This window comes from Halichondria panicea, chromosome 5 (genome assembly GCF_963675165.1).
Source record: "Halichondria panicea chromosome 5, odHalPani1.1, whole genome shotgun sequence".
NCBI classification, from domain to species: domain Eukaryota; kingdom Metazoa; phylum Porifera; class Demospongiae; order Suberitida; family Halichondriidae; genus Halichondria; species Halichondria panicea.
In genome coordinates this window covers 4,305,416-4,329,904 of record NC_087381.1, presented here as the reverse complement: position 1 = coordinate 4,329,904, position 24,489 = coordinate 4,305,416, and the positions used below count along the sequence as shown (strand labels likewise).

At 41.4% G+C, this 24,489-nt stretch overlaps 4 protein-coding genes across 9 annotated transcripts in view; 2 read left to right on the top strand and 2 right to left on the bottom strand.

Annotated features, from left to right (window-relative positions):
* The window catches only part of LOC135335844 (fibrocystin-L-like), a 42,899-nt gene extending 33,005 nt beyond the window's left edge, over positions 1-9,894 (bottom strand). Inside the window, exons 1-19 of the mRNA XM_064531428.1 lie at positions 9,688-9,894; positions 9,289-9,427; positions 8,903-9,071; positions 8,404-8,725; positions 8,104-8,228; positions 7,410-7,530; positions 6,384-6,525; positions 5,286-5,426; positions 4,942-5,086; positions 4,469-4,700; positions 4,039-4,238; positions 3,805-3,851; positions 3,473-3,676; positions 2,955-3,147; positions 2,588-2,756; positions 2,057-2,178; positions 1,619-1,825; positions 1,373-1,444; positions 237-1,082 (exon numbers count right to left, since the gene is read on the bottom strand). Coding sequence (XP_064387498.1) covers positions 237-1,082; positions 1,373-1,444; positions 1,619-1,825; positions 2,057-2,178; positions 2,588-2,756; positions 2,955-3,147; positions 3,473-3,676; positions 3,805-3,851; positions 4,039-4,238; positions 4,469-4,700; positions 4,942-5,086; positions 5,286-5,426; positions 6,384-6,525; positions 7,410-7,530; positions 8,104-8,228; positions 8,404-8,725; positions 8,903-9,071; positions 9,289-9,427; positions 9,688-9,757 — 3,666 coding nt within the window. The 5' untranslated portion in view covers positions 9,758-9,894. The remainder of the gene's footprint in view (positions 1-236; positions 1,083-1,372; positions 1,445-1,618; positions 1,826-2,056; positions 2,179-2,587; positions 2,757-2,954; positions 3,148-3,472; positions 3,677-3,804; positions 3,852-4,038; positions 4,239-4,468; positions 4,701-4,941; positions 5,087-5,285; positions 5,427-6,383; positions 6,526-7,409; positions 7,531-8,103; positions 8,229-8,403; positions 8,726-8,902; positions 9,072-9,288; positions 9,428-9,687) is intronic.
* A 970-nt stretch (positions 9,895-10,864) lies between these two features.
* On the bottom strand, positions 10,865-12,988 carry LOC135336090 (translocator protein-like). The gene is made up of 2 exons (XM_064531880.1): positions 11,632-12,988; positions 10,865-11,243 (listed from the first exon to the last, which is right to left on the bottom strand). Exons 1-2 carry the CDS (start codon positions 11,962-11,964, stop codon positions 11,052-11,054), a joined length of 525 nt encoding a protein of 174 aa, XP_064387950.1. The 5' UTR covers positions 11,965-12,988; the 3' UTR covers positions 10,865-11,051.
* Positions 12,989-14,723: 1,735 nt separating this feature from the next.
* The window catches only part of LOC135335859 (latrophilin-like protein 1), a 40,183-nt gene continuing 30,417 nt past the window's right edge, over positions 14,724-24,489 (top strand). Inside the window, exons 1-6 of the mRNA XM_064531475.1 lie at positions 14,724-14,886; positions 14,960-15,031; positions 15,280-15,345; positions 15,658-15,817; positions 16,101-16,181; positions 16,296-16,358. Coding sequence (XP_064387545.1) covers positions 14,884-14,886; positions 14,960-15,031; positions 15,280-15,345; positions 15,658-15,817; positions 16,101-16,181; positions 16,296-16,358 — 445 coding nt within the window. The 5' untranslated portion in view covers positions 14,724-14,883. The remainder of the gene's footprint in view (positions 14,887-14,959; positions 15,032-15,279; positions 15,346-15,657; positions 15,818-16,100; positions 16,182-16,295; positions 16,359-24,489) is intronic.
* On the top strand, positions 18,059-24,175 carry LOC135335926 (sushi, von Willebrand factor type A, EGF and pentraxin domain-containing protein 1-like). Of its 6 annotated transcripts, none has more exons than XM_064531635.1 (15): positions 18,059-18,982; positions 19,071-19,265; positions 20,145-20,315; positions 20,415-20,585; positions 20,685-20,855; positions 20,955-21,125; positions 21,221-21,394; positions 21,478-21,648; positions 21,745-21,915; positions 22,011-22,181; positions 22,261-22,431; positions 22,513-22,683; positions 23,262-23,441; positions 23,499-23,676; positions 23,805-24,175. In XM_064531635.1, exons 1-15 carry the CDS (start codon positions 18,913-18,915, stop codon positions 23,989-23,991), a joined length of 2,523 nt encoding a protein of 840 aa, XP_064387705.1. In that variant the 5' UTR covers positions 18,059-18,912; the 3' UTR covers positions 23,992-24,175. The 6 variants fall into 6 exon arrangements, with proteins under 6 accessions (XP_064387705.1, XP_064387709.1, XP_064387706.1 ...); XM_064531639.1 differs by adding an exon at positions 19,317-19,733 and having other exon boundaries at positions 18,059-19,265; positions 19,827-20,315; XM_064531636.1 differs by lacking the exon at positions 21,745-21,915.

Below are 24,489 nucleotides of genomic sequence, written 5' to 3'. Positions count from 1 at the left end.
GGCCTATAGTGTAAATGGGCCTATAAAATATTTAGCCGGGATTTGATGTTTCTATAGCCAAATATTTTGTGATATGATCTAGCTAAATTTGAATAATTATAAGCATTAATTATTACTGACTTTACGTAGACACAATCATGTTGCTATTCTCATTAAGTAACTGTATCCTAGCCAGTAATTATAATTATATATCAGTTGGAAATTTCTGAAGTATAGATAAACATCAAAGCACTTACCATGACTCTGACAGTAGAGATGTCATCGGCCAATCTAATACCACTAATAACAACAGTCTCTCCACCGTGGACCACCCCCTCTGAAGGATTAACAGCTGTCACTGACGGAGTTATGGACACGTCATAGGTGAATGCATTTAGTAGAGTGTTGGACACGTGTGTTGTAGGATCATCCAAGCAACCAACACTAACTATAATATCATAGGTAGAGCTTGAGCCAGTTTCTTCAGGGGTTATACATGTAACTGTTTCGGCTGTTGAACTGATTATCTCACAAGCATTGTCACCGATGGTAACTATATTCCCTAGTTGGCAAGCATTGCGACTGCTTTGTAGATTTTTGGCGTACTCCTCGTTAAATGATTCAGCGGAGCTTAATTCAAAATTGTCCGTGAAATAACCAGATCCTGAAATGACAATCATTGTACCACCTGCTTGACTACCACTTGCCGTGTCAACAGAAGTAGCCGCTACATTGTACAATATTCCATGAGAGTTGCTATCAGCAACACCCACACTTGTCACATGTAGGTAAAGCTGTTTAGTGCCACCATAACCTTCTCCTAGTACACAGCTAATGGTTGTTGAGGTACTTGTAGTAACTGGACACTTGATGTTATCAAACAATACGAAATTTTCTTGGGGATTTTCGGAAAATCCTATACCAGTGATTGTGATTACATCGCCTTGTTGGGCGGACGTTGGGGTAATCATGGTAATAATGGGTGTAGATGATGGGGCATAGATGAAGCTGCAATAGTCAGAGTGGTCTTCAGTTGACACCTCCTCGTACAGTAGGTGGTTACCACTGCAGGCTGCCAGCTGGCTCCTTACACGAACGTGGACCTGGGACACCAAAATAATAGTTATATATGTACGTACTTACATGTATAGATGTTAATCTGCATCTTTAGTTTAAATGCGACGTTTCAAACTCAAAGTATCTCAGCAGCTAGCCCAGTTTGCAGCACAAAACACATGCAGCATTCATTGAATTTAGCTAGATTTGGAAGACATCCTGATTGATGATTATTTTAGAGCCATAATTCTGCTACAGCAAAATATTTATTATAGCTTGATTGCTGCATTCAAAGAGTGCATACTTTATAACACTAGATATGCACTTATAATTATACCTGTGGTGTTGTCTCTACAGTCTGTAGCATGTGACCAGGAATAGGCCTCAGGAACAACCCTCCAGTCTTGATCTAAAAATAAAGAATGTGCGTGGATCATGATCAAGTGTGCGTGAGTGCATGCACATGTGAGAAAGTCAGAGAGCTCACAAAACTTATATAGACTGAGGTTTGTATTAAAAGAGCAATCAGTCTAGCAAAGAAGATCCATACAATGGGCTATTATTATACAACAGTCATGCTCACCTCAGTGACGCTGGTAGTGGCATCATCTCCGGTAATACCTCCCTCATTCACGCTTAGTAGTAGAAGATCACCACGAGCAGTCTCGAATAGCACCGTGTACGAGTGGCCGGGACAGAAGCTTCCCAGAAGGTCATGTGATAGGGGCGTAGCACTGTAAGTGACAGTGACCTCACCCACTCCATCCAAAGACTCAAGAGCTGCTTTGATCTGTCGGGAAGAATTAATAAGTGTGATTAATGACTATAATAATAATACTTAATTATTAATATTATACCAGACGTACGACAGCCACAAGGTAAATTTAACACATTGTTACGTAATTCTCTTTAAATAACAAACCGGCACTAGCTCATAAAGCAACAATTCAGTTTCAAATGTGCTATTCAGTACATGTGTACGTACTATACTCTCAAGTCACTGTGTTCTCTTCGCACATACCTCTTCTTCTGTTGCATCATGTTGAAGGGCAGGGGTGGTTTGTCCATCATAAGAGAGAGTGTAACTGCCTCCAAGAGGAGAGCTGGCAAATTGGGTCCTCTCAAAACTGAACTGCATCACACCTGCATAATATTCCAGTGAACTTAATTAACCGGCATTCCTACATGCACGCACTGCCAAGTATTATAGCAATGAATTTTTTGGAGTTCTAACAACAATTTATTTTTTAAGCATGCATGTACATTTTAAGTTAAAGCTGACCTTATACCGTTTACACTATGCTATAATTTTATATTCAACTGTTGCTTTTTCTGGTTGTGTTATACTTAATAAATTGCGCGCTATAACTGCACGAATATATTTATAATGGCTGAGAGTTAGTACAAGAGTACATTCAAACTCGTGCATGAACCTTTAATGTGGTATATTGATTATTTGCAAGCATCAATTTAACACTAACGCTGAAAATAAAAATAAGGATTGCAGAATGAGTAAAACATATATACAATTTTATTATTATACCATGTATACCTGTGCCCTCCTGAAGAGTTGCATCGATTAATGTCAGGTCATCCACACACGCACTAGGTACTAGCTCCATACTGATGGTCAAACTTAGTGTGTCATCATCACTGTCATCAGTAACTGTTGTCTGTACACTGTGTAGGGACCTTCCATTGGGCCGTGCTGGAGCCACGTACTACAATGTGTGCGTATGCATGAGCGAATAGATGATTGAAGCAATTCACAATGAGATGGGTTTAGTCTAATCCGATCATTCAATAGAGCTTTTTATATCTAAAACAACTGCAGAGACCTATGAATTACAAGTACGAAACAATTTCTTGTCTGCGTTATCGTTAATAGCCGAAATCTGTACAATAGCTATAAAACTCACACTGTCCGTGAAGAGACTCTTTCTCTCAGATGCTAGGGCAACCTCGTCCACATAAAAACCACGCTGTCTTGGAAGAGGAGTTGTGTACACTGCTATTCCAAGGATGTCATGGAACCGGGGTGGGTTCTGGTCCTCTTCCAGTGGAAGGTTCTCAATCAGCATAAATTGAAGATCAGTGCAAGAGTAATGCCAGCTGCAGGGTCAGCATAGAATATTCATAGTCAGCTTTGTTTTTATTGAGTGTAGTGTATGAGTGTGAGTACCGTATAACGAGAAATTTGTGTGAGGTGCAAAATTTCAAGGCGCAGTTGTCGCGAAAATAAAACTGGCCATGCACCGGTATTTTACATGCAAAGTTCTTATGGGTGTGGTTTCCTGGCATTGAACCGCGAATATCACATGTACAACCAATAAAAACACTAACGATTTTCTAAGGCTCTCTACCTAAATAGCAAGCATTTTGGACCAGTGAAAATTTCCCGCTTTGCATGTATACATAGCAAGCTAACATGACTCACTTGTCATCATCCATTAGTAGGTCATCATTGTAGAGCTCGTCAAAGAAGGAGCCGGCAATTGGGAAGGGGAACGGACCAGTGTCCTCACCAGAGAGGGGGATGCTATACCACCCATAGTCTTTGATACTAACGGCCAGCGCCATGGAGTGACCGGGAGGAAGCTTGTAGCCCAGACAGATGAAAGGGAAATCTGATGTTTTTTTACTGTGAGTGAGAGAGAAAAGAAAACACAATTCAGAACGACTATACGAATTCATTCATACTACCCATTTACTTTAGGTATACCAAGCGTTAATTTGCATGCGTGAAATTACTCTCTTTATAGAACTTACCCGTTATCATTCGCTAAATTGAAGGCCACACCTCTGTGATCCTCAACCTGTAAAATTATATGTATACACGAGGAGTACGTATGCCTATAAAACTTATTAAAATCCACCCCCCTCCTCCCCATACAACGCTCACATAATTATAAATTAAGGGAGTGCACGCCCCCCACACACAGGCTCACAAAATTAACATGAACATACACAAAAAGTGTAAGTGAGCCCCCTACACACACTCACATATAAGGAGTGCCGCCCACACAAAGCTTCGTCCTCTGTGATCAGTGGGGGGATGCCGTTCCAGGAGCTCCAAGCTTCACCAGAATTCACACCTTCCTCAAAGTCAAACCCCAGGGGACCAGGGTAGTAGTTGATGCCGTGAAGCAAGTCAAACTCACATTTCCCAGAGAACAGACTGAGAACCGCATCACCTAGTGCTTCTGCAGATGATGTAGTAGTAGCAAAATTGTCATTGATCTAGTAAAGCATTTCCAATACTTAAATCAGATCTAAAAGTATATATGTATCTGTTAATTGCCGCCATAATCAATTTACATTTTACTTACACATGTTATAATCAGCTGATTTGTGACTATTCAAAGTACATTCTGCTAAATACGTAGCAACTTTATGGGCCGGCGTCTTGTTTGCATTACTGCAGTGTACAAACCTGGGTTCTCCTCCAATTCCGCTAGTGATATTGGTTCGGTGCTGCGTCCTCCCCACTCTAGTACTAAACGAGGAAGAGCATCCTCGACCACTACACTCCTGTTGATGGCCAGGGTCAGTGTCTGAGTGTCGTAGAGGCCGGCTGAGGTGAGTGTGATCTCTTGCTGCTCTCTCACGGCTTGCCTGGTCTGACTATAGTCGTATGATGTGTCATCATGTAGCAATGCACCAACCTGTATGGTTGACGATTAAGGTTCTGAAATCAGTGCATATGGTCATTGTCTTAATTATTACACAGGCTGTATATAATTATGGCAGCACATTGCGAAGGATAATTATCGGAATTTCAGATTAGAAAGTACTCGATCCCTTTTTTGCATGGTCAATTGTGATTATGGGCCCCCCTTAAGTCTCTATATGTTAGAGACTGCTGGCACTATATAGGATGATCTTATAAATCCACTGTGCACTCACTGTGAGGTATTCTCCCCCGCCTCCTTCCTTAAATTCCCCCACGAGCAGGTAATCTTGGGCGTGTGTGAGAGAAATGGACTCTGACTTCTGGTGTGGCCATCGCTCGTAATTCTCAAACCCTGTGGCGCGCGGACTCTCCAGTAAGCTGTGTGTGTGGGATGTACTCATGGGAAATGAACTGTGAACATTCATAAAAAAAACTCACAAAACTACTGTAAATGCACAACTAGAAGTAGAAGATTTTCACGTACACGCAATTCCAAACATCAAATACTTAATAACCTGCTTCCGCTGTGCCCTCTTTCACAGTGTACTGCAGCATAATCAGATACACTAGCTCTCACCTGTTCTGATAAGCAGCTGTGAGGTTGCGCCCATCTCCCAGCCACAACTGGGCCCCATCATCATTGCTGACATAGAATGTATGGCGTCCAGTGGAGTGGGGATTAAAGAAAGCCATCAGTCGCTCACCATAATTATTATGTCTGTTGGAGTAGAGGAACAGAGTGAGCATGTCTGTATTATTATATCTGCACGTGGCTTCATTTACAAGTTCTATACCTCTGCATGTAATGTAAGAACATACTTAGCTAGTAAGTGTTGCAGTGATTCAAGTAAAACACGATTGCATAATTCCTAAGGTCGATCGCAACACCTCATTATACAAATTCTATCACGTCAATATCTAAGTACATTCATGAAGTGATTCAGATGCACAGTGTTAGTGATACCATAATAAATGAAATACATGCCTAAGGTCACACGTTGTATTAAATGTATTCACGCAATCACAGATGGTTTGTTATTAGCATGCATGCATGCAGCATTTCCGGATGAGGTGACAACTAATTCCTTTGCACTAAATCTCGTAAGTAAAATTAATACCTAAATAGGGTACGATCCAGTGGCGTAGCCAGGATTTTTGGAAGGGCAGGGCTCAAATTGGTTGAGCCGGACCAATTAAGGTGCTGAATCTTTTAAAAAAAGGTTCTCAGCAACCAGTATGCGCATTAGATAACCCTGCCACATTTTCAATTGCATGACACTATACATGCACAGATCACAATGATTCAAGCTGAGTTGGGAGTTTATGATAAGGGGGGGGGCTCTAGCCCTGTCAGCTCCCTTATATGTCTATGCCACTGCTATCAGTGATACAGCAACCTCGGAGGGGCACTGCAAGTATTGTATTTATTTCCGCATGAAAAAATCATATGACTTACGCACATTTCCCCATCAAAGTTTTTAGGGAACTAGAAATTGATCTGCTAATTTAAAACAATTATTACATAGTAACTATAATTGTACGTATTGCATTATTTATTTCTCTATAGTGGTACATTATAATATGCATCGATCGTGGCTTCAAGCTCTGTGACTGCTAAATTATTCTTACAGATTTTATTGTATTGATTGCCACAGTAAAACCTGCTTTCACTTACCTCGTCATATCGGATCCAGTGCTGAATGAAGGTAGACTGTACACTGCGTCTGGTTGATCGGGATACTTGTTGCTAGAATGGAGATTTGAAATGGACCCTCCTCTTATGCTTCGGTACTGGTTTACTCTAACACCACGAGAACCTAAGCAGAGTTAGAAACAAAATTCACAAATTATGCCTGTCAAAACACACAGCAATAATCCATCACATTACGCATACTACATGTATATAGTGAATACATTTTGATGGTATAAACTTTCGTGGAAGGACCGCTATAGAAAAGTTTTCGCAGATTTTTAATTTTCGCATAATAACAGCCATACAGCCATGCATGCATACATACGATATTAAATTGGTGGGTATAAATGTTTGCAGTACATGCTTAATCTACAAAAACCGCGAACATTTTTATACCTCAAAATATACCCGCTATTAGTCTGGGGGCCAGACTTAATAGCTCGGGGGCAAAATCGAAAGAGCTAGGATTAGGTCTGGAGACTCTTGCAGCATTTCCGTGTGCTCTAGCGGAATGTGGCCAGAGCCAATGAAATGCATATCCTATGTCATGTGATTTTTAACCCAATGAAATGCGAGTATTGCCTCTGTGGAATTTGGATTACAGCCAATGGAATTTGGATACAGCCAATGAAATGAGAGTATTGCTACATCTACTCCTTCTTTATAACCTCCAATATCCCAGTCTCCTCCCTATTGACATTCCAAGACCACACGGAAGTGCTGCAAGAGTCTCCAGATCTCTTTCTCTCTTCCCCCTCCCCCCTCTTGAGAAAAGGTCTGGCCCCCAGACTAACCCGCCGCTATATGGTACGCTATAAGTCAACGATTGATCCTATATCTTGGTTCAGTGATAACAATTGTGCGGCATGCATGCACACAGCTTTCTTATAATTATATACACACTGTGTTATAATTCCTTCAAAATTCCTGCTACGGTATTATACAATAGTAAGACTGTACTAATGAAATGCAGAAATGTATTGTTTAGCAAGTAAATTCTCTACTCACCTTTAAACCTGTATCCAGCCTCAACCCTAGCGTACTCCCTGTTGCTATCAGCAATGACAGGGGAGTCAGGGGGTGGGCTGCCCGTCCAGCACTGAATCATTGTGGAGGTGTGGCTTACCACCTAAAGGGGTTGAAGGACATGATGTAGAAAATTGGTAATGCGAACATTCAAATTTATGGCACTATCACAATATACAGTACATGCATGCATGGAACCTGATAATTATGCTAAGAGAGCCACATTTTTTAGGGTATAGGGATTCATTATAGCCAGCCAATTGTCAATTATAAATGGTGGCCCAACACCATGACAGAGCCATTTTGCAGTGGCGGATCTAGGATTCTTGAAAGGGGGGTTCCAGTGCTCTGAGCGGGCCAAGGACTGTTATTTTACCTAAAAAAAAGGTCGTCACTTCTTCGAAACAGTGAGCATGCGCATTAACACACCGAATTCACTTTTGATAAGCAATCTGCATGCACTATGCTGGAGAGTTTTTAGCCTTCATAGTCACTGAAACTGCACAGACAAAGCTTTGCAGGACTAACAAGGACTGAGAAGTGCATGTGAAAGCTAGTAAGAAAGGAACAACTTGCTAACTAGTTGCTTGAGCCTCCCACTCATTTCTTTCTCAAAGGGGGGTTCAATTGAACCCAAAGAACCCCCTCTGGATCCGCCACTGTTTTGCATTTATACCTGACAGGGTATTCCATCAATGTCCACTTCGATCTCGCCCTCCTCTCCAGCAAATCCTGACCCTAATATTGTGAGCAGGGAACCCCCTGAGGGGCTACCCACCTGAGGGTACACATTGTGGATGTCTGCCATGGATAAAGAAAACAGGGTATATACTTGCGACCAAATTGTGGAAGCTATAGGGACCCGTGCATATAGGGTATATAACTGAACAGCAAATACGAATGAGTAACGCTTTAATAAAGTTAAGTCGCAACTTTATAGATGCCATGAACACTAAAATTATAGATCTCCACCCACCAGGAAACAGCTCGTACATGCCCAGCGTCCAATCGAACATTGGATAGAGTGCCCGACTGTGGTTCCAAGTTTTACCACTGGCCCCGGAGATAGTGGTGCTTCCATTCCAACCACCAGCTCTCACTTCAGTGGTCAGACATTTGACGTAAATCAGTCCCCATAGAGAACGAATTCCATATTGGGCATTATCCGAGTCACGTAGATCGCAAACTTGGTCCCCAATGTAAATTTGGCCGTAAGAGTTGTAATTCCAGGTGAACCGATATCCACCAATCTCCACTACGGTACCCACTGGCCCAGAGTTGGGCTCCACTTTCCAGAGCTGTGCATACATGAATGCACAGCAGTTCAACACGAGTATATAAGAATTGCATTATAATAACAATTAAGTGGACGTTTTCACTGACCAAAATAAATGGGTTTCGTGTATTAGCAGCACATATAGCTATGAAATTAACTCTGGCAGTATTCTTGGCCATGAGAAAACTGTTTTACTTGCCTGAGGGGTATAGCTCCAATGGTAGGTGAACGCATCGTTGCTACCAGTGGATATGTAGTGCTGACCTCGAGTGATCAGGGTTGACTGGAGGGCAGAGTAAGTTTTCCCCTCCACCCCTCCTGGGTACGGCTCTGTTACACATTCGAGCACATTCGCACTTACTGTGTAGCTGCACAGTGTAAAAATTCATGCACACAATACATAATTATAGGCTGTGCATAAAATCGCTGATTAATTAACTTTTTCTGTTGAATAACGGGAGGGCAGCGTATAATAATTATTGTTATAAGCACAGCAATAAATTATTTACTAGACAAAAATGGGTTACTGAATTTTAGCACACTATAGATTGTACTGTACATCCCATTATAATTATATAAGCTCACGATATAACAGAGCACGGTATGTTTCCGATGTAGATGAGGTTGACAGAGTTGTAAGCATCTGTGCTGAACCCACTACCGTACACGGTGACTTTAGTACCTCCTGTCAAGCTACCCACTCGAGGCCAGATATAATGAATGGCTGCATGCATGAGAACAGTACTGGCAGTGTCAAGCAGGCCTTACATATGTAATCATGAACTGCATGCATGGATGCTATCACTCCCATAATAAATTATAATAGTTTTAACTGTTGATAGTAAACAGTAAATTTTAGTATTATAATGTGACATAAGTATATACCTTTCTACTACGAGATTTAGAAAATCTAAGTCATTTTAAATCAGTATAGATCTAGATAATACAATGGTCACTGTACATGGCCATGAGCAAGGCACTTACTTTGGCCAGTGGAGAGAGGAGTCATCACCAAACACAGAAGCAAACCTAGCAAATTCATGTAGCTTGTCATCTTAGCACAGTGTCCAGACTAGCTGGTCAAGTTGAAGGTATGACTACCCCGACTGGGCCAGACCCTTCAAACTGTTTCTTGAAGATATTTAGCTATAAAAATTAATATACATAGACTCTAATCTACAGCACTGCTGAGTCAGTGAGTCTATAGGTACAATAATTCATGACTATACAGAGATCTCAGTATAGAAATGCTGCTGCCACATTCATGAATAGCTACTCACGAGCTAGCCCCTCCCCCATTGCAAACAGTGCACATGCGCAGACAATTATATGGCATAATTATCATAATTTTCCTAATTCAGCAAAAGTCACTGTCAAAATTTAATATTAATTTTATTTGACAGTGACTTTTGCTGAATTATTAGACATGTTTTATTGGTTCTTGTTGCTGGCTTTCGGCCGTTTTCCATTCAGCCTTAGGTACTCGAAATTAATGTAGGTAGCAAATGACACCCATCCCAAATGTGGTAGAAGGAGCAGTGCAGCTGTGGGGTTGACGGGGTGGAACACCACCATGGTGGCCACTATACTGCCCCACAGGGCAACAATGTCCACCAGAGCCTGCAGTGTGTAGTAAAAAAAAGTAGTAGGAGTAGATCTATCACGATACCCTCCATATCAGGGGAAAAGTCATTCCAAAGCTAGCTTGGAAATCAAAGTGCGTAAAACACATAATGAATCAGTTAGAGATCTAGACTAACTCACTAAAAACTCAGTTTAATACCAAATCAAGCCGATGAAATCTGAAGAATGTGGGGCTCCAAATCCAGTTGAGCATAATCTGAGCCCCAAACACAGAAAGCGGTACCGCTTGAGCTGCAAGTCCTCCCTCCTTGAAAATCAAATAGGAGGATACTCCTATGCAGGCATAGATGGAGGTCCACACTGGCGGAACTACCCAGCTGGGGGGAGCAAGAGCAGGTTTTTTTAGACTCTTATACCACACTCTGTCTCTCGAGATCATTCCACTAAGTAAGCCTCCTATATTAGGCAGGAGAATAATGCCTACTGCTGGTAGGTAGTGCTGGAAAGAGGTGATCAGAGAAGACATCTTCTTTTTGGCTTTTCTATAATACCAACGTGGCTTGGAAAGAGGGTGGGGCTGGCAAAATAACCACATTGCATATTGTGAGAGTGCATAAATAATTTTATATACATTGTAGAGAGAGTTACTGAGTAGATCTACATGGTATATAGGTGCTGCTAGATTTAGATTCTATAGATTAACAGCAAAAATCCAGATCTAGATCTAGTTACGCCTTGCTTTATAAGTTATTCATGATCAACGTTCACTGGTCTTTGTCTTTGATTGCTTGATCTCCTCTTCCATTCAGTCTCCAGAAATCGAAGTTAAGGTAGGTAGCGAATGACACCCATCCCAAATGTGGTAGAAGGAGCAGTGCAGCTGTGGGGTTGATGGGGTGGAACACCACCATGGTGGCCACTATACTGCCCCACAGGGCAACAATGTCCACCAGAGCCTGCATTCAATAATTATGTTAGTACATGATAACACAGTGCTGTAAAATTAATAATAATATTGTGTGCATGTGTAAGCTATAATATCTGACTGTGGTACATTCCAGTTATCTAACATTTGCTAACAATCACATGCTATACATGTAGTTGCTAATGAACTCTTATTATTACATAATTATCAATGGTTTGAAGCTGACAACAGTGACAAGCTAAGCCTTTAATAGGATCACACACTGAGAGGCTTCACATGACCACTATGGTACATTTATACATGTTATGGAAAATGTAAGGGGGAGCCTGAGCTACTGTTGTGAGAAGACTCACTGGGACGGCCGGTGGCTAGATTGTACATAGAACACACGAATATAGCTATGTAGATCTGATATTTACCAAATCAATCCGATGCCAACCGAAAAAAATAGGGCTCCAAATCCAGTTAAGTAAAAGCTGAGCCCCAAATACACTCAATGGAAGTGCTTGAGCAGCAAATCCTCCATCCTTGAAGATCAAATAAGAGGACACTCCCATGCAGGCATAGATGGAGGTCCAAACAGGTCCAAACACCCAATTAGGAGGGGCAAGAGCTGGCATCTTTAGTTTAGTGTACCACTTTCTAATTGCATCTTTTGTTAGCAGACCACCTAGCACACCTCCTAGATTGGGCAACAGGATAATGGCTGCTGCAGGCAGGTATTGCTGGATGGAAGTCATCAGGGAAGACATCTTGTAAATGTTTCAACGGTACTCAAACTCTAGTTGCAACCTATCTCAGCTAGCTAGCTGGACTTTGTCGAGCTATAACCCTTTCCTTGCCATTCGTGAAATCTGGAACAGGAGCGTCTTTAGGTCGATCAATTAGTGTGGATCCGGCCTCACCACGCCTCCAAGTCATTCTATTAGTCTAGATCCGGCTAGCAATTCTAGCTGGGACTCCCAGTTCTAGCTCCTTTTGTTTAGCGTGTCAGAGACTGGGAGAAGATGATTGGCACTCCCTGGCTCCTTTGGATGTACAGCTGTCCAGATCCCTAGAACATACCCTCCATTCTGACGAGTTATCAGTGCATAGGGTGCTTACTAGATTCTTGCCAGCCAGTACAGTTCAAGCTACACACAGCACCGCTCAACTATTCTCTACCCCATTATCTAGCTAAATCTGGTCCAACTAGACAGCAGACACAGCTAGTTAATTCAGTAAAGCCAGGGGTAGCCCTACTTCTACGGTTGTTCAGTACCCACGGTAACAATTCCTCTGGGCTGGGCTAACTAGTTGAGCCACGCCTCCCAATTCTCAAGGCTAGGTACATGTCTCTGTCTAGCTGCTTCTTCAGCTTCTTGCTCAGTTTTGTGGCTTAGAGAAAGGCCAGCTACTCAGGGGGAAGAGTCCAGATGAAAGTCTGGCAGCCAGGTGACGTCCAAACGGTCAGTTATTCTTTCCACCAACTTTTTAATCTAGTCTAGTCCTGCTTGCACTGCTACTACTACTGCTGCCTACTGCTGCTACTCTTCCTAGCTAGTCAAAGGTTTCTTTTTTTTTTTTTTTTTTTTTTATAACTACATATGCACAAAGAGACATCAAAGCTTACATCAAAGGACACAGATTTTTAGCCTACTTGACTGATAAGGCGGTTACCTAGACTACAGTTTGTTTGTCAGGGAGGAGCTCACATACAACTTCATCTAATTCATCATAACGATTCCTTACCCATTGTTGTAATTTCTACAACAGATTGCCAAGGAAAGAGATAATAGCCAGCTGCACTTTGAGCTCATTTTGCAACTGGAGCCCCACCCCCATCTATATATAGATCAGTGTACTAGATATCTTATCTTTTTATATGTCCTTAATTGCAAAGCACAGTGTCTCCATGCATAAGCAACATTTGTTGATCAAATCTAGATCAAATCAGAAATGTTATAATTATACTATAATTATACGTATAACTCGAGACTATAATTTATAGTCTCGAGTACGAGTGGAGTAGCCTCGGCTAATGAGTCGATCCACGGCATGAGACTTCAAAACTGTGTATTCTCCAATTTACTCCATCTTTATTGCCTTCTCTCCCCGTGATCCGTTGAGTCTCCACGTAGCTAGGTTGAGGCACGAAGCAAACGAGATCCAACAGAAGTGAGGTAGCAGTAAAAGGGTGGAGGCGTAGTTGACGGGGTAGAACACGACCATCGTTGCAGCAATGCTGCACCACAGAGTCACAATGTCATAGAAAGCCTGTGGGGATATAGAGTTATTATCCATGAAATTGTATCTATTGTAGTACGATCAAAATATGCGCTTTGGCCAATTTTTATTTGAAATTATGTCCTCGATTAAACGCTCCTTGATTATAATCTGGTGAAAACTATGCTAATGCAGCTACTCGCAAAGAGCGTTTATAATTTAGTATCATGCAACAAATTTTAGCACTCCGGTATTTTAGTGGCTAATAATTTATCTGAAATCAAAATAATTATGACCGCAAAAATCTACTAAGTCGCCCAAACACTGTACCTTTAATCTAATTGTACAGGCCAAATGATGCAATTTGAAAATTAATCTGCCGCCTTATAGAGTGCTTCCTCTAACCGGACATGAAAACTTTGAAGGTAAACCGCTCCTGTTGTATAAGCTTTCACAAAGCAAACGGCTATGAGATAGGATCTATGTACCTTGCTTGGCATAGAAAGCAAGTAGAATTGCTTGTCTCTCTTTCGTTTTGGATCAGTGTCAAGTACATGTAGAAGCAAGTCTACCGGACACTCAATTATCGTGTCCGGTCAAAGTTGTTCAGACTATGTAAAACCACACCTACTAATTACCGGACATAATCTTCAATGTAACATTACACGCATGTGCAGAACCCCTTGTGGGTGTGTTCACGCAAAAATATCAGGCAATAGATAGGTGTTCAGTACAGTAGCTCTACTTCATTCATTTTGCTAAAGTCTGGACAGCGTTCGGACAGTGTCCGATAATAGGAAGTGTCCGTGATAGAGGTGGCACTCTAGTACAATTCCATATGCAGTAGTACACGCACACCTGAGCTATTGTATTGCATGAACTCACCAAATCAATTCGATGAAAGTAGAAGAACAGCGGACACCAGATCATATTGAGGGATAGCTGCAGCCCGTACACAGTCAGCGGGAGCACTTGGCCTCCCTCCTTGTACACTAGATATGAAGATAGACCCATACAAATATAGATGCTAAACCACGCTGGACTAAACAGCCATGAGGGTGGTCCAAATGAGGGTTTCCTCAATGTTCGCGACCAATTTCGAATGCCATCCAAACAGAAAATACCTATCACACCTGCTCCAATGTTTGGTAACAGGATTATGATAGCTGCTGGAAGGTACTGCTCTGGAGAGACAGGCAGAAAACGGTCAAAAAGATTGACTAGAAAAGACATTATTTTGTTTACTAGCTTGCATAACCTCAGCCCTTCCCCCACGTGGTTAAGCTCAGTCATGTGACAGTGTCAGAAGTGGGTGGGTCATTTTTTGCTCCATAAAATCTCTGCTGCTTTTATTTCAAGATTGTTCATGTTGAGCCGGCCGGCCTAGCGCTAGTGCCTGCTGACAAGCTTCTGAAGAAAAATTATATTGAGAAACAGACTCTATAAAAATCTCCTGTAGTGTCAAAATGGTGAGATTTATTATTGAATGACTTTCAATCATATAATCCCTGATATAAAAATTAATGGTATTTTGATGTCTAGAAATTCCGTTTCTGTGGAGACTTGGACTGCCCAGACTGGATATTGGCAGAGATCAGCACTCTCTCAAAACTGGTGAGCTCACTATAGCATTGACTGCAATAGGACATACACTAGCTGTGTGTGTGTGTGCTAACAGTTCTGGGAGTTTGAGTCGATATTAATTTTAGAGTTCAATTTATTGCACTAAGAGAGCTCTATGGTTTCACTGTACTTATGTTCATGCAATTTCAGCCCTTTCTCTTACATGCTTTAAAGTCCTACAGTACAACAGTGTTCTTAGTTCGCTGCTTGTTGTTGAATATCTCTTTTATTTCTACCAGACCTCTGTGAAGATGAAGCTCCTCTGTGTGCAAGTGGCTAAGAACATTGTAGGGACTGACATCGACGTGAGTTAGTTACTCTAGCACCTTTTATAATAACGGCCCATAACTTTATAATATGCACGTTATGTCCGTGTTTAGGTCAAAATCCGTCAGTAGCAAATTCTACTTTGGTCACCCTCCTATGAGTAGGCCACCTTCTATAACAACTATTAATGGGCCCCAAAATCTCCGTATCACTTGATATGTGGTTCAACCTGTGTTAAGAGGCCACCTCCTCACTGTATTACTACTGGTGATCTGTTCAAGGGCAACTGTAAACATGAAATAATTATATGTACATGTACACTTGACCTACCAGCTCTTTCTCTCCCACAGTATGAGAAGGTGACAAAACTGACATCAGACGCTAAGTTTGAGGACGGAGACATAAAATCTTCGCTAGCAGCACTGACCTTTGTCCTGTCGAGTGCAGCGAAACACTCAGTAGATGGACAGTCACTAGACAACGAACTACAGCAGCTAGGACTACCTAAAGGTATGTATAATTATATGGCTTTCAAAGCTTTACCAAATCCTTCTAGAATTGTATTCAGAGCTGTGCTCGATGATATTAGTATGGTATGTATGATCGTTAAATTCCACTGTTACACAGTAATTCTCTTTGTTTGGCCTTATAGTAAATGTCCGTTAATGTATTTCCCTACAACAATGAGCTGTTAATGATATTTATGTATCTACGTATATATTACATACATACACTGTTATAATTTTGCTTTGCTCCACACTTTTCCCGGCCCCCACCCACTTCACACACACAGAGCACTCCACCTCACTGTGTAAAGTGTACGCAGATAATATCTCCAAGTTCCAGGCAGTGTTTAGAGAGAAAAGCTTGAGAGGTGCATAATTATTGCAGTGCTTATACTACATGTATTGGTGATTCACAGCTTCTGTAGTATAGACTATATTGGTGCTAGCATTGCCTGAAAATCTAACTAAAGCACCCTCCACAGTTTCCAGACTAGACTCTGTCGAGTGGAGAGTGGACTACCTCATCAGCTCAAGCTCTCTAAAGGCACGACTTATACAATTATGCATGTGAATGTATAATAAATTATGCACGTGTATAATCACTTGTTAGCCGGATATGTAATAAACTATTTAATGCAAAAACACAAAGAGTGACTCTCGTAAGTGTTTAAATACAGGAGTGTGCTGTGTTCTATCACAATCGAGCTGCATGATATTTTGATCTGATTTAACTTGATTTTTCTCACACACATGCAGGAGATTGGTGAACCTTGTGTACACTTGCGAGTCCACAAGACCGACCCTGTTACCATAGAAACCACCCCCATCACAATGTCCTTGTCTGGCGATAAATTTAGACTTTTACTCAGAGGTACAGTATATTATTATGTTTAACAAATTCACAGCTTTTCAAGGCCGCTAAATAATTGTTTAGACATTGTTTTAGAGGTGTCTATGGGTTAGAAGGCACTGCTGTAGTATCCCAAGCGTAGCGAGGGTACTAGAAGTGCCTGAGCGCTCCTAAATCACAAGAACACCAACAAAACAGTGTCTTAGATACTAGTGCACATGTGCAAACATTGCGTCTATAGGCTTGACTATAGGGATACTAAGGAAGTTGTAGGTATACTAAGTCCCGTAGACTGTAGTATACTTCCTTTGAGGCACTTTCCCCGTGTACAGTAGACTTTCACTAATCCGGCTCTCTGAAATAATTATGGTCACTGCAATATAATACCGGTCGTTTCGTTTGGCACGGATTACTAGCTTGATCTGCACAAAACATGCCCTGAAATGGACCACTCACTATTCTGTAGGCGGCTATTTCCTGAAATACAGCCACCTCGCTATTCCAGCCAAGCTGCACTGTCCCAAGGGTGACCGGATTAACGAGAGTCTACTCATGTACAAGTCATGTGCATCTTATCAACTAGTGTCTAATAGGCATACAAATAGGCCCATTAAATAAATGTGTATATCACTTTATTTGGAAGTTGTTACTTGGGCACTTCTAATTATCCTGGACACTTTTCTGGGCAATTTTCGTCATCCTATTATACAGCAGACACTCCGGTACTTTCATTTTACAAAATATCCAGACAATACCTTGAAAAGTTCCAAGCAACATAGCTTTAGAGCCAGCAAGAGTGCTGCCGTTAGATAGCTTTGAGGATGAGCTGGTTTTAGATAGCTACTTCAGTCGCACACTGGTCTATTAAACTTAGCTAGCTCGCATGCAGCTGTATGCTTGTTCTAATTATTCCAGACATTATTTTTATGGGCTCTATAAAGATTTATACCTGGACAATAATATTTCCAAAATTTATGTCAAATAATAAAATTAAAATACAAAATTTAATTATACATTATTAAAGTCTATTTGCATTGAGTTTGGCCCCGGAAGTTATGTGGTCAATTATGGCTTCATTTACGTAGTGAACAAGTATGCCTACATGGAAAATGCTAACTTTTAACTGGTTGGAGCTTACCAGCTCTACAGCTATAGATAGAAGCGCTTTTTAACAAGGAATCCAATGGTATATGAAACTTTGAATTTCAGTGAAGTATATATGAAAAAGTTATGACAACTTTATGAAGGTCAAACTCAACACAAATAGACTTTAGTAGATACAATTGTGTGTATTTGTAGGTTTCGGTTTTAATTTGTTAGGGAGCCTGCCTGATTAAACAATGTCCACTTTACCCCTTCCAGATTTGAAACAAGTACAGACTATGATGGAGACTGTTTAGTGTCATATAAGAACTGGATATATCGATGTTGTTTGCTTATTTTCGGGAAAATTAATTAGAATGTGGGTGCGTCAGTTCCTTCATAATTGGGACGAGCCCTGAGGCGAGACCCATAGTTTCGAGTACTGTAGAGAAAAGCTCGGCGACCGGATATCCGTCTGAATGTCTGTCTGTCTGTGTGTGTGCGTGTGTGTGTCTGTCGCTTAAGTTTTTTAGCATGACAACGATCGCTCCATTTGCACGCTTTTTAGCATGACGATCGCTCCAAGACATTAATTTTTTAATATTTCTACTTGAACTCGAAACTGATACAGCTCAACGACTACCGTAAAAAACGTTCTAATTATAGAACCAGTAAAAAATTATTATTTTTCTAGAAACAATGTACCCAAAAAATGATTTTATAAAATTATGGTGGTTTAAAAAATTATGAAAGAGGGCGTCCTACCTGAGGCTGGTTCTATAATTGGAACGCTTACGGTAGTGAGGCAATGGCGTTGGGATATCAAACACACCATCTGCTGAAGCTTTTTTTAACTGTACATTTAAATCATACTATCCTATAGCTGTTATTACTGGTTGTGTACTAAATTTTGGTACTGATTTGAGGATGGTTGTTTGTATTGTTTGTGAATTGCTGCCTAAACGTATCAAAAAGCGAAATTCCTCAGGAAACAAGATATTCTAAACAATAAACAAATCTAGAGGTGTGCGCAAATCTATAGTTGAACAAGTCAATATAATAATAGTACAGGTGCTAATTTAATTTATGTGCAGTCTACATATACTTTTTTGGTACAATTATTTATACTGAATAAAATCTATACTATTCAAGTTCCAAGATCTCAAATGATGAAAATGAACTACTGCATGTACCAAGCCAGAAAAATCTTTATCTTTCTTCGCTGCATTGTTGAAGGTATTAATTGGTGCAGTGTATAGTCAATAACCTATCCAGTCTGTTTTATAATGGCAATTTTTGCTCATTTTATGCACTTTATGTCCAGTTTTAGGTCCTCCTATTCCATCCATCTGTTTAACACCACCTACTGTTCAAAATGGCTACGTCTCTTCAAGTATGCTCTATTCAGCAATGTACAGCTGCAACATAGGGTACCAACTGTCTGGATCAGCCACAGCAATTTGCGAAATTGGAGACATGGGTGTATTTTACAGCTGGATTTCAGTACCGACATGTATCGGTAATGCTGTGTATTGAATGCTAATTGTTGTATACATATCATTATTATTAGTGGACTGTGGCTCCCCTCCCTCTATTTCCAATGGGTTGCCTGTAACACCAACAAGGACAACTGTTGAAGCAGGAGCGTAGCCAGGATTTTTTGGAAGAGGGGCAAAACTTATCAGCCGTGCGGCGCCGAAATTTTGACCAGAAGCCACGCCTCTTAATTATGACGTCATAATTGACTTCTCCATTAGTTAGGTGTGGCCTGATGTTTATTAGAAGCTAGTTTAGCAAAGAACAAGAACTGTCTATAGATTTAGCTCACAGTTTAGAGACTAAATCGTTTTGCTTGCCTACTAGCTAGCTAACTGCAGCAAGATTCCGAAGAAAGGGAGTGCTCAGCAAGATAATCAGATACAATAACTTGAGCAGAGTACAGTTGAGCCTCGGTTATCCGAACACCTTTGTCCCCGGGCCCATTCGGGTAAGTGAAATATTCGGATAATCAAAAGCTGGCTTTTTGCCAGCCACGTGGGCAATTTCCTACTGCGCATGCTCAGATTGCACTATGCTCTAGCATTCGGATAATCGAGGATTCGGATAACCGGGATTCGGATAACCGAGGCTCAACTGTAGTAGAGATCCAGAAAAAGGGGGGGCATTTGCCCCCTTTGCCACCCCCTGGCTACGCCACTGTCAGAAGGGACAGTGACCTACAACTGTGATACTGGCTATGTAGATCTACTGTCAGGATCAGCTACTGCAACAGTGACTTGTCAAGCTAGTGGAAGTTGGAGTACAATACCATTAACTTGCCAACGTAATTAAGATTCGAACTCTTGCTACTATACTAAGCAGTCATTTCATATGTGCATGCATGTCTCTACATCTGTAGCTGTCCCGTGTGGCAACCCTCCGACCATTCCCAACGGGTCCAGTACTTTCACTGGCACTACATTTGAGGAGACAGCCACTTACAGCTGTGAAAATGGATACCAATCGTCAGGATCATCCACAGTGACCTGTCAGGCTAGTGGAAGTTGGGGTACTGCACCAACTTGCCAACGTAAGATTCTTAACTCTTGCTACACATAATACTAAAGAAAAGCAGTCACACCTTACAAGTGGCCTGATTTCATGTTCATGCATGTCTCTACATCTGTAGCTGTCCCGTGTGGCAACCCTCCGACCATTCCCAATGGGTCCAGGACTTTCACTGGCACTACATTTGAGGAGACAGCCACTTACAGCTGTGAAAATGGATACCAATTGTCAGGATCATCCACAGTGACCTGTCAGGCTAATGGAAGTTGGGGTACTGCACCAACTTGCCAACGTAAGATTCTTAACTCTTGCTACACATAATACTAAAGAAAAGCAGTTACACCTTACAAGTGGCCTGATTTCATGTTCATGCATGTCTCTACATCTGTAGCTGTCCTGTGTGGCAATCCTCCGACCATTCCCAATGGGTCCAGGACTTTCACTGGCACTACATTTGAGGATACAGCCACTTACAGCTGTGAAAATGGATACCAATCGTCAGGATCATCCACAGTGACCTGTCAGGCTAGTGGAAGTTGGGGTACTGCACCAACTTGCCAACGTAAGATTCTTAACTCTTGCTACACATAATACTAAAGAAAAGCAGTCACACCTTACAAGTGGCCTGATTTCATGTTCATGCATGTCTCTACATCTGTAGCTGTCCCGTGTGGCAACCCTCCGACCATTCCCAACGGGTCCAGGACTTTCACTGGCACTACATTTGAGGAGACAGCCACTTACAGCTGTGAAAATGGATACCAATCGTCAGGATCATCCACAGTGACCTGTCAGGCTAGTGGAAGTTGGGGTACTGCACCAACTTGCCAACGTAAGATTTTTAACTCTTGCTACACACAATACTAAAGAAAAGCAGTCACACCTTACAAGTGGCCTGATTTCATGTTCATGTCTCTACATCTGTAGCTGTCCCGTGTGGCAACCCTCCGACCATTCCCAATGGGTCCAGGACTTTCACTGGCACTACATTTGGAGATACGGCCACTTACAGCTGTGAGAATGGATACCAATTGTCAGGATCATCCACAGTGACCTGTCAGGCTAGTGGAAGTTGGAGTACTGCATCAACTTGCTCATTACGTAAGATTTTTAACTCATGTTACACTATACTATATAAAAGCAGTCACACCTTAGATTTTATGTTTATGTCTCTGCATCCGTAGGTGTCCCCTGTGGTGACCCTCCAACCATTCCCAATGGGTTCAAAACTTTCACTGGTACTACATTTGGGGAGACAGCCACCTATACTTGTAACACTGGGTACCAACTGTTAGGATCATCCACAGTGACCTGTCAGGCTAGTGGAAGTTGGAGTACTGCACCAACTTGCTCACGTAAGATTCTTAACTATTGCTATATACACTTACTAAAGAAAAGCGGTCACACCTAGTGCATGGCCTGATTTTATGTATATGTCTCTACATCTGTAGCTGTCCCATGTGGCAACCCTCCGACCATTCCCAATGGGTCCAGGACTTTCACTGGCGCTACATTTGAGGAGACAGCCACTTACAGCTGTGAAAATGGATACCAATCATCAGGATCATCCACAGTGACCTGTCAGGCTAGTGGAAGTTGGGGTACTGCACCAACTTGCCAACGTAAGATTTTTAACTCTTGCTACACACAATACTAAAGAAAAGCAGTCACACCTTACAAGTGGCCTGATTTCATGTTCATGTCTCTACATCTGTAGCTGTCCCGTGTGGCAATCCTCCGACCATTCCCAATGGGTCCAGGACTTTCACTGGCACTACATTTGGAGATACGGCCACTTACAGCTGTGAGAATGGATACCAATTGTTAGGATCATCTACAGTGACCTGTCAGGCTAGTGGAAGTTGGAGTACTGCACCAACTTGCTCACGTAAGATCCTTAACTATTGCTACACTTACTAAAGAAAAGTGCATGGCCTGATTTTATGTATATGTCTCTACATCTGTAGCTGTCCCGTGTGGCAACCCTCCGACCATTCCCAACGGGTCCAGGACTTTCACTGGCACTACATTTGAGGAGACAGCCACTTACAGCTGTGAAAATGGATACCAATTGTCAGGATCATCCACAGTGACCTGTCAGGCTAGTGGAAGTTGGGACACTGCACCAACTTGCTCACGTAAGATTCTTAACTCTTGCTAATACAAGCAGTCACACCTTACAAGTGGCCTGATTTTATGTTTATGTTTCACATATTTAGCTGTCCCCTGTGGTAGCCCTCCGACCATTCTCAACGGGTCCAGGACCTTCAATGATACTATAATTGGGGAGACCGCGACCTACATCTGTGACGATGGCTATCAACTTTCAGGATCAGCTATAGTGATGTGCCAAGCTAGCGGAAGTTGGAGTACAAGACCAAGTTGTAATGGTGAGCAGTATAAGTAAAGAGCTGGTACGAATCAAAAACTCTTTTTGACTCACTCATCTTGCTTGTCTATTCTATTGAAAGTGTCAGTTTACAATTAACACATTCAAGTAGCACATCCTATAATAATTTTGCTGAGAAGAATAACAAACATGCATGATCATTGATCTAAGCTGTCTTCTGTGGCGACCCTCTGACCATTCCCAATGGGTTTTGGACATCCACTGGTACTATATTTGGAGAAACCGTCACCTACAGCTGTGATACTAGATACCAACTGTCAGAATCAGCTACAGTGATCTGTCAAGCTAGCGGAAGTTGGAGTGCTAGACCAAGTTGTACTGGTGATAATGAGTAGTTTGCTTGCTTGCTTGCAATAACATGATTTAAAACCATGTTTATTCCTCAGCTTGCAAGCTTATACTATAAACAGCTATATATATATAATTGTAGACAAATTGTCAGTTTATGACACAATAGCAAGTATATATAATAATAACACCTTTATAAATTATAAAATCCAGTTTTTTTTTGTTTTAGACTTATTTCAACATAGCTTTCACTTTCATACACATCTATAGCTCCTCAGCCTGGCTCTTGTGACAATCCTCCAACCATTTCCAATGGGTCCAGGACTTTTGTTGGTACAGTATGGGAGGAGTCGGCATTTTACAGCTGTAACACTGGTTACCAACTGTCAGGACCATCCACAGTTACCTGTCAAGCTAGCGGAAATTGGAGTACTGTACCAACTTGTAAAGGTGTGTAGCTAATAGTATTGTTAGCTATAATAATTATTGCTATTAATTTCAATGCAGCAATTTATTCTCAACAACCTCCTTTGTCAGCTATGGATAACACTGCTGTAACTGTGGGCTCTGTGATAGCTGCAAGTATTATCATTTTTGTGATGTTTGTTTTTTTAGCTGTTGTGATAGCCACCAAGAAACATCGAAACCAAATTCCTATCGCTCAGAACTCTTTTAAAGAGACAAGGTACCAAACATTCGCAGTATTTTACGTATATAATTATGTGGAAGATGTACTACAACTCTTGTATAAGTCTGTCATGATAATGCTGTTATTTACACACAGTGTGTTAATAATTACCTTTTTCTATACAGTATCAGGAATTTGAACAGTGAAGAAACAAACATGAGCAATTTTTCATCCATCCCTCTCAACAAAGGGCCAGAGGCAACTGCGGACCCAGAGTATGACGAGGTAGGACCCCCTGTGGTGAAGAATGGGAGCAAACAGTACAGCTTTGACGTTGGTCCTTGTCCTGCGTACGGGGGGGGCATACTCTGAGGAATACACGCCTCAAATAAAATGGAAACAATGTACGACTATAAACATGCAACAAATTGTGCTTGCATTAATTGTAGCTGACTGTAGAATGTTGCTATGTAATTGTATAATTTATTGCATGCATGCATGCACATGCTTAATTGTACTTGTATATTGTTGTGTTTAGATGGTTGACTAAACTTAATACTGCATGCATGGTATCATAATTATATCTATTATATACCCTTGTATCTTGATGCCAATTTACAGACTCAAAATTTCGTTCCACTCAAGAGTGTGATCAATTTAGAATCTTCATCCATAGATACAGTATCTATGCTTCATCTCAGCCTCAACACATACACTATAGACTAGCTATGACTATTAATTGTCACTTGTTATTCCTCGAGGCGTAGCCGCACGAGGGATAGGTAAAGCTAGCCTCGAGACCAGGCCGATTTTAGGGTTAGGGTTAGCGCTGTAAGTTTCATAATGATCTGTTTTTTACTAAGATCGATC

Excerpts from the sequence above, each read along its gene's own strand:
- LOC135336090 (XM_064531880.1), bottom strand. The coding sequence starts at position 11,964 with ATGTCTTCCCTGATGACTTCCATCCAGCAATACCTGCCTGCAGCAGCC. Across the intron at positions 11,244-11,631 it reads GTTGGCATCGGATTGATTTG|GCTCTGGTGGACATTGTTGC; the intron begins GTAAATATCAGA and ends TATTGAATGCAG.
- LOC135335926 (XM_064531635.1), top strand. The coding sequence starts at position 18,913 with ATGATGAAAATGAACTACTGCATGTACCAAGCCAGAAAAATCTTTATC. Across the intron at positions 20,856-20,954 it reads TACTGCACCAACTTGCCAAC|CTGTCCCGTGTGGCAACCCT; the intron begins GTAAGATTCTTA and ends CTACATCTGTAG. Across the intron at positions 21,395-21,477 it reads TGCATCAACTTGCTCATTAC|GTGTCCCCTGTGGTGACCCT; the intron begins GTAAGATTTTTA and ends CTGCATCCGTAG.